At 41.9% G+C, this 12,027-nt stretch overlaps 2 protein-coding genes across 2 annotated transcripts; both read right to left on the bottom strand.

Moving 5' to 3' along the window:
- Positions 1-4,362: 4,362 nt before the first annotated feature.
- LOC141631796 (uncharacterized) lies at positions 4,363-5,054 on the bottom strand. Its single transcript, XM_074444419.1, has 2 exons — positions 5,022-5,054; positions 4,363-4,707 (listed from the first exon to the last, which is right to left on the bottom strand). Exons 1-2 carry the CDS (start codon positions 5,052-5,054, stop codon positions 4,363-4,365), a joined length of 378 nt encoding a protein of 125 aa, XP_074300520.1.
- Positions 5,055-5,172: 118 nt separating this feature from the next.
- LOC141631795 (uncharacterized) lies at positions 5,173-5,616 on the bottom strand. The gene has a single exon (XM_074444418.1). The coding sequence runs from the start codon at positions 5,614-5,616 to the stop codon at positions 5,173-5,175; it is 444 nt and encodes a 147-aa protein (XP_074300519.1).
- Positions 5,617-12,027: the final 6,411 nt, after the last annotated feature.

The raw sequence follows: 12,027 nt of genomic DNA, 5'->3' as shown, positions 1-12,027 counted from the left end.
ATCATCTACCTTAGCAACACATCATCTAATACGACCTCCTATCGAGTCATCAAACATGCATTATACGCGAGAACACACTAACACAAACCGTTACTTCCACTTACTAACTGAATTTTAACATTGCCGGATTCCATAGATCATACACATCATACTTACCTGGTACAACTATTCTATTTACCCATCCAACAATTATTCATTAACAACAATTAGTTACGAATCACCAAAGTATAGTAAATTATCAGCCACTCATACCATAAACAAATTAACATTCATTTTAAATTAATTCCACAACATTTATATTACTCCTTTAAATGATCAATATTACTCAACAATGTAACAATTCAATTACTTAACGAATTCACTTATCATCCACGTGCATTACCTTTACATAGCTGACGTACAAAGTTTAAATTCATAAGCAGACAAAATGATTTAGCAACCTGAGAATTTTACCGACAATTACTAACAATTACTCAAAATGTACTCAAAATACTCAAAATGTGATATCTTTGTCATGAATTTGTCATTTCCTTCACGCGACATTACTCTTCCCCTCTTAAAAGGAACTTCGTCCCCGAAATTCACCTTCAAGACGAACTACAAACACTATATGAAAAGATAACTCCACACAATCTTGACACGACGAAACTGTAACAACAAATTTTGTATTGCGATAACTTGTTCTCTCTAGCTCCTTTGCAATTATGAATTTTTCAACCCTTTGAATGAATGAGGAGAGCTCTATTTATAGAGTTTTAAATCTCTTTGTTGGACTTTGGTGGTCACAGGCCCATTTGTGGGTTTATAAGCAACCTTGACCCAAATTTGATTCTTTCTGGGTTTATTGATCCGAACAACTCCTTTTGTAATCCGAATCGGCCCATATTTCATTTAACCGGGAAAAAATAATTAAATTAACTTAAATTTGGTATTAACTCAAAATAAATAATTTATTTTATTTATTCGGCACATTAATAAATTTTCCGTGCCTACAAATTGCCCCCTCGGGACCTTGTCACGTGCACCTCCCGTTGTCTTGACGTGGCGGGGTCTCGATTTTGCTTTGACTTGGAAGTCGGTGATGAGCGCCCTTACTTGTCGCAAGAATGATCTATCTTTTTTGTCCCCCTGTCGTTATACAACTTGGCCGGTGAATTTGTATTTGACTTGAAAGTCAAGTAGCGTACCCGAACTCGTTGTAAGGGTAGTAGCTTGCGGAATTTTTTGACGTCACCCTGTCATTATCTAATTTGGCGGATGACACATTTTTTTTCTTGTTCAAGTTTGTGCACATACTTGCCATATTGTTTAATTTTCCGATAAGACATACGAATTGAGTAATTGACTATTTTGTGATATCAAAACTCTATCCGATTATTTTAATGATTAGGAAAGTAGTGCCTTTGTAAAATCTTTGTATTTGTGTAGGATTTAGGGAACCAAAACCTATATATACCAGCCGTTCTCGCCAAGCCAAGGCATAAATTATCTACCAGTGAAAACCTCTTCTTCCCGGTATTTTTTTCTTTTCTTTTGCAAATTTTTGAATGCCTACTCTTCTTCTTTCAAAATCTTTATAGCACACTACACACAACACCGTACTAATTAATCTTTTAATTTTTTCCTTGTGCAAGTAGAATTTCGTTGCTATCGAACATCGCTTCGTCTTGATTTCTTGCGTTCATCTTCATTGTGCGACATATCCGACTGATCATTCGGGTAAGTTTTAATTGCTTTTATTCTTCCTTGTCAAACAAAACCCGATCAGAATTCGAATCATACTACTGCTTGAGTTTGACTAGCATCAACCCGAATCTCGCTTAGGTTTCCTTTGTAAACTTGGCTTGCTTTTGACTAATACAACATAGAACTTTGCCCAAGTTTTAGCAAGAATTGTTCTCCTTTCCTAAATTATTTGCCGTGAATAGCTCTGCTTTTCCCTTTCGGTTAATGCTCTTGTAATAGACGTGTAGTACAAGAAGCAAATTCTGCACTTTATTTATCTTTACTCAGTCTGAGAATTTTTTAATTCTATGCACTTCGCTCTTCGACTCACCGTCAGAGAAATACGTCACCCTCTGCCTGAGTCTTCTTTTCGTTGTTTAGATAACTGACTTGTAAAGTTCGAGTTTGAACATTGGCATCATCGTCTTGACAAAGAGACAAGGTCGTTGTAATGAAAAGACAAATATGGAAATTATCCTTCTGCTAAATCCTTGAACTCTTAGTATGCTAATTGCATGCCCATTACGATATCATATGTTACCACATTTGCATGCCTCACAAAGTCGCAATGCTTTATTTTTTACTTTCTGAAACTTGCAGCTGTTTATTTTCTGAAACTTGCAGCTTAGAGTTGAGCTTCCCATAGGACTTTGGTGCAAACCCCTTCCCGACGGCATATTCTTTCGCAAATCTTGAGTTGTTTTATTGGTGCAACTAGTTTTTCTATTTACTTCTCTGAACATGATTTATTAATGGTCACCCTTCCATCTGTTCTGAAATACGCACCACATCGTCCCCTGATTTCGTGAAAAACAGAGTGCGTGGACAGCCCCTATTGTCGACCAATTTTACATCATGGAGAATGATCTTTGATCCTAAAGCTTCCCATATTCATAAAATTTGCAGTCCCACAATTCCGAAATATCGAATAGCTCGGATTTTCGTTATCGTTTGATCCCCCAACGACCTCAGCAAAGACCGTCACAAACAATCACCCTTTATTTTTTGTGAAACACAGAATATGCGGACATCCCCTATTCTGTTTTAGCTGCATTCATCGTATGTCTTAAAGCATTTCTCGTTTTTTTTTTTTTTTGAAACAAGGAAGGTGAATGTGCTTTGGAGACAGTCTCCCTTGCTCTGGAATATCGTCTTCCGCATCGTCCACCAAAGATGAAGCCTGGAAAAGGGAAGGGGCTTATGATTCTTAATAAATCAATACCCGTAAGAGACTCTTCTGGTCCATCATCTCAGGGGAGCCAGACTGACAGTTCGTTTGCTAATGGTAGTCAGACTGCCGTGGAGAGTCCAGCCTCAACTCATGTACCTCCTCCTTGCAAACCTGACGATCGAAGGCAGACGTTTAAGCCTCTAATAATACCATTTAAACCTACCACACTCCCTACGTGCTCCAAGGCCTCATTTCGCCCACCTCCTTCACTTAAGGGGATTTTGGACAGAGCACTAGACGCGATCCGCTTGCAGGTCTTGGGAGAATTAAAAAATGCAAGTTTCTCTAATGTAGGGGAAGTGGCAATGAAGGCTAACGTGTGTTATGAGGGCATTTGACAACTCAAAGGTGACTGTTCTTCACTACAGGCGCGAGTGGATTCTTATGTGGGTGCGGTCCATGCTTACCTTGCACTAGAGAAGCAGGCAGCAAAGTGTCATCATCCTGCATTGCTAGAGGATAAAAGGCTGGAGTGGCATCAAAAGATCGAGGATACCAAATCTCTTCATGATAAGGCGCAAGAAAAGCATAGAGAGCAAGTCATGGAACTTTCACATTACTCTGGAAGAAATAAACGATCTTGAAGCTAAACTCAAGCAAGCACGAGAGAAGGAAAAGACATTGCGAAGCAATTTAGAAGCTGGGGATATATCTTTAATCTCATTGCAAGATGATCTTCAGAAGTTGGAGAGAGAATTAACCGAGTTTGACGATATCCCTATTTTGAGTCCTGAAGAGGAAGCCTTACTTCAATAGCGAAGAGTTGAATTGGAAGAGATGCGGGCTTCTCTGGATGTTAATCCATAGGCACCTAGATTTTTTTTTTTAGATTATCTAGATTTCATCCTTGATTCATCCATTTTTTTTGTAGCCTAATGGACCAAATGCTCCTAAGATGTTTGTTTGTCTTAATCATTTCTGCGCAATAACACCCTTTTAGCGTGTTACATTCCATTATATTTATTTATACAAACAAATACTTACAATACTGTTTATTTAGCCATTCACAGTTTAAACTCTTGCGGGCCATGAGTAATTATTTTGATGTAATTTTTTTTTTGGTGTGGCTGCACTTGAACAAAGTGTTTGCACAAACTGCCTACGTACTTGCAAAGCTACCAAGATGACAACTTGCAAGATCAAGCCAACATAGTTCAAGAGAGGGAATTTTTTTGTTTAGAGGTGTGGCTGCACTTGAGCTACATGTTCACCCAAGTTGCCTACGTACTTGTGAAGCACAAAGTGTATTTCACAAGATCAAGCCGACGTAGTTCATAAAGGAAGAAAAGAGTATTTTTTTTTTATTTTTTTTTTGTTGAGATTTTTTTTGTATACAGTTTAACCTCTTGCTTAGGAGCTTGGACTTGCAGTTTACGCTCTTGCTTAGGAGTCTTCACTGTTGGGATTTAAGAATAGTAACGCTTCAAAAACTTCCCATTGATTGGGCCTACCCGAACGCCGTCTTCATCCACGATTTTGTAAGCACCATTTGTATAGACCTCCTGTACCACGTATGGACCATCCCACTTAGAGGTGAACTTGCCAACTGGCTTATGAGAGGTGATGATTGGTCTTTGTACTGTAAGGACGAGGTCTCCTACTTGGAAAGAACGAGGGCGCACCTTTTTGTTGAATGCGCGTGACAACCTTGCTTGATAGCACTGGAGCTTTTGTTGAGCCTCTAATATCTTTTCATCGAGAGCTTCCAACGCTGTTAATCGCAATTTGTCATTCTCATCATCTGTGAGTTCCTACTGAATAGCAATGCGTAAGGAAGGGATCTGCAACTCCAAAGGCAACACGACCTCCACTCTATACACCAACGCGTACGGGGTTGCCTGAGTAGGTGTTTTGTATGTGGTACGATATGCCCACAACGCCTCACCAATTCTTTCATACCAATCTCGCTTTGACTTTGCTACTACTTTTCTCAACAAGTGTCAAAGAGTTTTATTAAAGGCTTTAGCCAAACCATTTGCAGAGGCATTGTACATGGATGACTTGTATTGTTTGAACTTGAATTTTACTCCCAGACTTGTCATCAGATGGTTGAAAAATTATTTACCATTGACAGTTGTGATACGTTAAGGTACACCATATCTGTAGATGATTTGGGTTCTAATGAAGTCCACAACATTTTCTTTCTTCACTTCCCGTAGTGTGATGGCTTCTGCCCATTTTGAGAAATAGTCAGTGACAGCGAGAATATACTCGTGTCAATTTGAGGCCTTTGGAGTAAGAGGTCCCACAACATCAAGTCCCAAAGCTTCAAAGGGCCATGAAGAAACAGTAGGATGCAACGGCTCCGGCGGTTGGTGTATGAAGTTTGCGTAGAACTGATAGGGTTCACATTTTTTCGCAAAGTCTATACAATCTTGCACCATGGTTGGCCAGTAATACCCCATTATCTTTACACGATCATGAAGTTTAGGCCCAGATTGATGAGCACCACAAATGCCAGAATGAGCTTTATGCATTGCTTCAGTAGCTTCGTCCTTGCTTAGACACCTCAACCATTGGCCTGAGAAAGAACGTCTGTAGAGTGTCCCTTTATAGTGAATGAACTTTGGAGCACGTCGACGTATTTCTACCTTGTGTCTGGGATCATCGGGTAGTTTTTGGTGGTCCAAAAAATCAATGATAGGTTGACGCCAGTCCATCTTCATCAACTGTGTAGACGCATATCATGTTGGTTGTGTCTACATTTTCTTCTCTTTAAAGCGATGATACTACCCAACGATTGCAGACTGGGACTTTCATAAACTCTTCTGCCTCCAGTGCCAAAGTGGCTGCAAGATTAGCAAGTGCGTCAGCCAACTTATTGGCACTCCTTGGCACATGACCAACATGGATGTCGTCAAGTTGATTCAGCAGTTGTAATGCCTGTTGATGGTAGGGAATCAAGTCTTCCTTTTTCACTTCATATTCACCAAGGACTTGGTTGACCACCAGCTTTGAGTCTCCATATATGTCCATTTCCCTGACACCTATTTCGATCGCCATTTGAAGACCGAGTATGAGAGCTTGGTATTCTGCCATATTATTTGTACACAACTGAGTGAGTGTAAAGGCATATGGCATAAGATGATTTTATGGAGTTACGAATACAACTCCAGCTCCAGCTCCATCTTGCCTTGCAGCACCGTCAAAGTACATTTGCCATGGAGGTAGGACGTCCACATAGAAAATTTCTTCTCCTGGGAGGTCATCTAAAATTTCCCACTCTGCTGGCACTGGATGATCAGCAAAGAAGTCGGCGATAGCTTGACCTTTCACAGCCTTTTGAGGCACGAACACCAAGTCATACTGCTTAAGCAACATTGCCCATTTCGCAAGTCTTTCAGACAAGACTGGTCTTGAGAGTATGTACTTGATTGGATCAGCTTTTGAGACCACATGTATGGTATGCGCCTGCATGTAGTGCCTCAACTTCTAGACGGCGAACACCAAAACAAGACATATCTTCTCTATGGGCGCCAATTTCTTGAGCACACATTGCCCCCAGTGAGTGTTCTTGTTTTGCAATGTAGAGGACAAGTGGCCTTCCTGGAATTGGTGCCCCCAGCACTGGCGCGCTGGCCAAGTACTTCTTGATTCTATCAAAAGCATTTTTACATTTTTCATCCCATTGAAATGGAGCATCCTTTTTCATGAGATAGCTAAACGGCTGGCAACGCCCGGCTAAGTTAGAGATGAACCTTCGGATGTATGCCAAACGTCCTTGCAATTCGTGCAACTCTTTCAATGTCTTTGGTTCCGGCATTTTGTTGATAGCTTTGATTTTTGTTTGGTCAATTTCAATGCCTCTATGCCTGACCACAAAACCTAAGAACTTCCCAGATGTGACTCCAAATGCGCACTTGAGTGGATTCATCTTGAGTTGACATTTTCTAAGTCTTTCAAAGATGGTTCGAAGGTCTTTGATATGGTCTTCTCTTTTCTTTGATTTGACAACCATGTCATCAATATAACACTCTATTGTTTTATACAGCATGTCATCAAAGATCTTTTGCATTGCGCATTGGTACGTAGAGCCAGCATTCTTCAATCCAAACGGCATGACTGTGTAGCAGAAGATCCCTTTTGGGGTTCGAAAACCTGTTGCTTCTTGATCTTCGGGTGCCATATGTATTTGATTGTAACCAGCAATACAATCCATGAATGAGAGGACTTCATGACCAGTGGTTGCGTCCATCATCAACTCTGTAACTGGCAAAGGGAAGTCATCCTTCGGGCATGCATCATTAAGGTCTCTGAAGTCGACACATATGCGCAGTTGTCCATTCTTCTTTCTGACTGGGACAATGTTTGCTATCCAGGTAGAATATTTGACTTCTCGAATGAAACCTGCTTCAATGAGTTTATTGACTTCCCTTTCAATTTCAGGTACAATCTCCGGCCTGAAACGACGTTGAGGTTGCTTTTTGAATCGGTGCCTTTCTTGATTGCTAGACGATGAACGCAATTTTGGGTGAGTCCAGGCATCTCTTTATATCTCCAAGCGAAGACATCCTTGTACTCGACCAACAACTTGTAGTACTCCTCTTCTTCTTCCTTAGTCAGCAGAGCACTAACATAAATGGGCCGAGGATCTTCAATAGTTCCCAAGTTGAGTTCCTTGAGTTCATCTACAGTCGATTGCCCCCGTCTTCAAGTGTTTCAGGGGCCTCATCCGCCTCAACTTCTTCGTTCTCGTCAGGTATCTCTTCTACTGTGATGTGATATGACGACGTTGTAATTTCTAAGTCACTTAACTTCTTTATATCACAGGGACGTGAAGATGAAGGCACAAGATCTTCGGCATTCTTTTGCTGAACAGTAAGAACTAGTATGCGCCTCCTTGCTTTGAGTGGCTCATGTTGGATGATATCCACTACTTGCATACACTTCTTGCGAGATGGTATTGCGCTTCTCAAGTCATCGCTTACTCTTACTTCTTCATCATTTTGTGTTGCAGAAGTTGAGAGAGGACGACCCTTGCCACTATTCTTCTTGGGATCCCCTAGTCGACTGAAGACTGTTTTTGATGGACCGCCCAAGCGTTCATGTATTGCACCCTTCTTGTTTTTGCGCAACGAAGGTGTTGACACTTTGACTTTACTTTCTCCTTGATTGCCAAGCCTAACAAATACAGAAATGTGTTTAGTTGAAGCACTTGGTCTCCCTCACCCTGTGAATATAGAAGGGCGACACTTCTCTGCAGGTGGACTTATTCGATCGAAGACTGAAGATGGATGCATCTTTTCCGCTCCTTCATTTTGTTCGACCTCTTCTATTGTGATGTGCTGAGAAGACGCAGTAGCCCCTTTTCTACAAGCACCAATCTTCACAGGCGCAGAAGACTCATATCCGAGCCTGGCCCTGGTCACCATGAAACTCCCATCTTGCTTGAACACTTCATGTTGCGCTTTGTTCAGATCGTACGGCTCAACTTCTATAACTTTGCCGAGAGGAGTCGGATTTGTAAAGTCATATCCAGCCTTTGCCAGTAGCTTGTAAGCATTGGAATCAAATATCCCCTTGTTTCCCTCACTTGATGATTGACTGGATGAACAGACAAAACCATTCGGAGGAGGTCTCACAATCTTCGTTTGAGATGAACTTGGTAGAGGTGTAACGACTTTGGCCACCCATTCCTGCTTGAACACCAGACTTGACTTTTTATCCTTAGGCTCTATCTTTGGTATTAGACACTCTGCAAAAGGACTCTCCCCATCTTTGCGGCGAGACTTCGGGATGTAGCGTAGTACTGGTGGTGTAGTTTTCTGCGTCGTCTCTTGCTTCTTGGGTGATGCAATAGGAGTAGTTGTTTTGCTGGCCTTGTCTACCTCTTTCTTAACATCATTTTCTTTAGCAGGACTTGCAGCTTCATCTTCTTTGATGATTTTCTTTTCCCGCTTACCTCCTTTTCTTGTTGAAGAGATGGTGGTTGGCATGAACTCACTGGAAGTACCATTTTCTTCAAAGAATTTTGCATCAGCGAAGAAAGAGTCGACCTTAGAGAAAGGTTTGGCGTCTCCGTCTATTTTCCTTTTGCCACCACGATAATATTTCAAGCATTGATGGAGGGTTGAGGCGACAACTCCATTCTTGTGCTTCCAAGGTCGTCCCAGCAATAGTTTGAACGATGTCTTGCCATCCATGACATGGAACAATGTGTTGGAAGAAAGATCACCCATGGTAATGTTTACATGGATCATGCCAACTGCACGCTCCCCATTCAAGTTGAAACCTTGAATCATTGTTCGACTACTGGAGAGTTCATCCATCGTGATCCCTAATTCGTTCATAGTGGCTTTTGGCATGAGATTGACTCCTGAGCCTCCATCTATTAAGATGCGCTTGACCTTTTGCCCCCGGATGTACCCGGACACATAAAGTGGCCTGTTGTGAGGTTTGGATCCAAGAAGTAAATCCTCATCTGAAAAACTCAAGGCTGCATTGTAGGAGACACATCCAGTTGATTGCTCAAGAGGCTCAATTTTTTCTTTCATCTTGCCCGCTTACAACTAGGGCTTCTCAAGTCCTTGAATTATCAGCTGACGCTTCTCTTTAGGTAGATGAAAGTTTTGCTTCCATCCCATGTTTGTAGGAAGGGCGTCAAGAGCAGCCACTATTTCGTTCTCCTTTTCAGAATGCAACTGTTGTGGCAATACTGCATCATCTGGGCCTTCTTCCTCTATCTTCTTTTTATCATCACTACCTTCCATAGCTGAGATGGTGCACACGGTAACGTTGTTTAAGAAGTCTTGCGGGAAGAATTCTTTTAAGGTGACGGGACTCGGTGGTTCTTGCTTAAGTATATCGATAGGCAAGACATGTGGTTTGACCACTGTTTTGGACTTTCTCTTTCCCTTCGTCTTACGAGGTTTCATCTTCTTTGATTGTTTTCTTCGATGATGAACAGGTTGCGCTGTTTGCCTTATTTGTTTCTTTGACTTCTTGCGCGTAACCAAAGTCCAACCTTCATCATCATCTTCATTCTTCTTTTCCTCATTCTTATCCTGAGGAGGTAGTCTTTCTTCAAATGGCATTGGAGGTAGCGACGAAAATGACCCTTGGATCCGTAATGCCACAGGCTCAAAACTCCCGAACTCCAACATATAAACACACTGTCCTTGTCGTATAATTGGCTCGTCAGGTTGCTCCAAGACTACAGTAGTTTGATTTGTGGTTACTGTGTCATCCAAGTCAAGAATGATCTTCCTTTCCTTGGAGAGCTGCATGATCTTCTCCTTGAGTGTTATACACTTTTTAATAGGGTGACTCACCAGCCTGTGATAATGACAGTAGTTGGGATCGTTTGTCTTGTTTGCTTGCTCAGGGCGCTTGTACTCTGGCAATTGTATAACCTTCTTCTCTAAGAGGTCATCGAGCATTCCAGACAAGTCAGAATCTGGGAATGGGTATTTCTTAGCCTGCAACTCTTTCAATGTAGGCTTGTCTCGTTGGTAGTTGTAAGAGAATGACTCTTTCTTCTTTTCATACTTAGGCTTTGACGATATTTTCACAGGTGCACTGCTGGTTTCGATGACCATTGTTTCTTTTGTCGTTGATTTGGGGTTCTTATCAGTTTTCTTAAACTCCTTCTTTTCACTTGGCACCTTAGAAGAACTTGGTCGAGCACTACCATGTTCTTTGATTGTGATCTCCATGTCATGGGCGCGGGTAGCCAGGTCTTGGAAGCTCTTTGGCATGATCCCTTTCAGGATGTAAAGAATGTCCCATTTCATCCCGTTGACGCACATTTCAACTGCTGACGCTTCACTTAAACGATCCTTGCATTCCAGACTCAGCGCACGCCACCTGTTGATGTAATCGACGATAGGCTCATCTTGACATTGAGTTTTCTTTGTCAATTCGCTCATGCTAACGACACGTCTGGTGCTATAGAATCTATTGAGGAATTCATCTTCCATGTGACCCCAGCTGTCAATTGACTCAGAGTCCAGATCTGTGTGCCATTCGAACGCAATCCCTTTGAGCGAACGAATGAACTGCTTCACCAAACGATCACCTTCTGTTCCAGCATTGTTGCATGTCTCGACGAAGTGGGCGATGTGTTGCTTTGGGTTCCCCTTCCCGTCGAACTGTTGAAATTTTGGAGGCTGATAGCCAGATGGCATGCGCAGACTATCAATCCTCTTAGTGTAAGGCTTGATGTAGCGTCCACTACTTGTCGAGCTATCATCCAACTGACACTTGATCGTCTTGGCTATTAATTCCTGCAGCTTCTCTTCAGTGAAGTTGCTGATCTCATTCTTTGGCTTTTACCTATCCTCGCCAACTTCTCTATTGCTATCAACATCCCTATCAGTGTCACCATGCTCGCTCTCGGCCTTCCTGTCACGGAGTGCCACCACCTCTTTTTGGAGCTCATCAATTTTCTTGTTCTTTCCTTCATTCTCCTTCATCATCTTTTCAAGGAGATCATTCATTTTCTGCATTTGATCCTCAAGAGTATCGCCACTTATCACCATGACTGAAGCAATGTTAGGAGTTGAGGTTTCTTTCTTCTTTGGCGATGCTTTGGGTTTGCAAGAAGAAGCCTTCTTGTCAACCTTAACACTTCTAGTCTCCTCGCGTAAAGGAGAAGAGGCGGCCAGGAGCGCTGTAGCAGCAGCAGCTATGGAGGCGACAGATAACTTGCGCGGCCTATTTGGGACGTGTGCAGAGCATAGACTGGCAGCAACAGCATTGACAACAGCCTTCTTCGCCATTCCTCTTGTGGAGATGCCAACTGACTGTGTAGCAGGGGAAGTAGCAGCAATGGGGGTACCCTGCAGGATATCTGCGTAGGTCTTCTTGGATGGACTGGAAGAGGTGCTTTACTTGGTAGACATCTTCTTGTTTTGGTAGACTTGAATAAAACAACAGTAGAGATGAGAGGTAGAGATTTTCACGTCGGGTTCACCAAAATTTGTAACAACAAATTTTGTATTGTGATAACTTGTTCTCTCTAGCTCCTTTGCAATTATGAATGTTTCAATCCTTTGAATGAATGAGGAGAGCTCTATTTATAGAGTTTTAAATCTCCTTGTTGGACTTTGGTGGTCACAGGCCAATTTGTG

This window comes from Silene latifolia, chromosome Y, assembly GCF_048544455.1.
Source record: "Silene latifolia isolate original U9 population chromosome Y, ASM4854445v1, whole genome shotgun sequence".
Classification (NCBI taxonomy): Eukaryota; Viridiplantae; Streptophyta; class Magnoliopsida; order Caryophyllales; family Caryophyllaceae; genus Silene; species Silene latifolia.
Note: the sequence above shows the minus strand (reverse complement) of the source record. Positions and strands in the feature narration are given on the sequence as shown.

Bases quoted from the DNA above. Each gene is read 5' to 3' on its own strand.
- LOC141631796 (XM_074444419.1), bottom strand. From the start codon at position 5,054: ATGGTGTACCTTAACGTATCACAACTGTCAATG. The intron at 4,708-5,021 runs GTAAATAATTTT...GCTATTCAGTAG, and splicing joins ACGTATCACAACTGTCAATG to GAACTCACAGATGATGAGAA.
- LOC141631795 (XM_074444418.1), bottom strand. From the start codon at position 5,616: ATGGACTGGCGTCAACCTATCATTGATTTTTTGGACCACCAAAAACTA.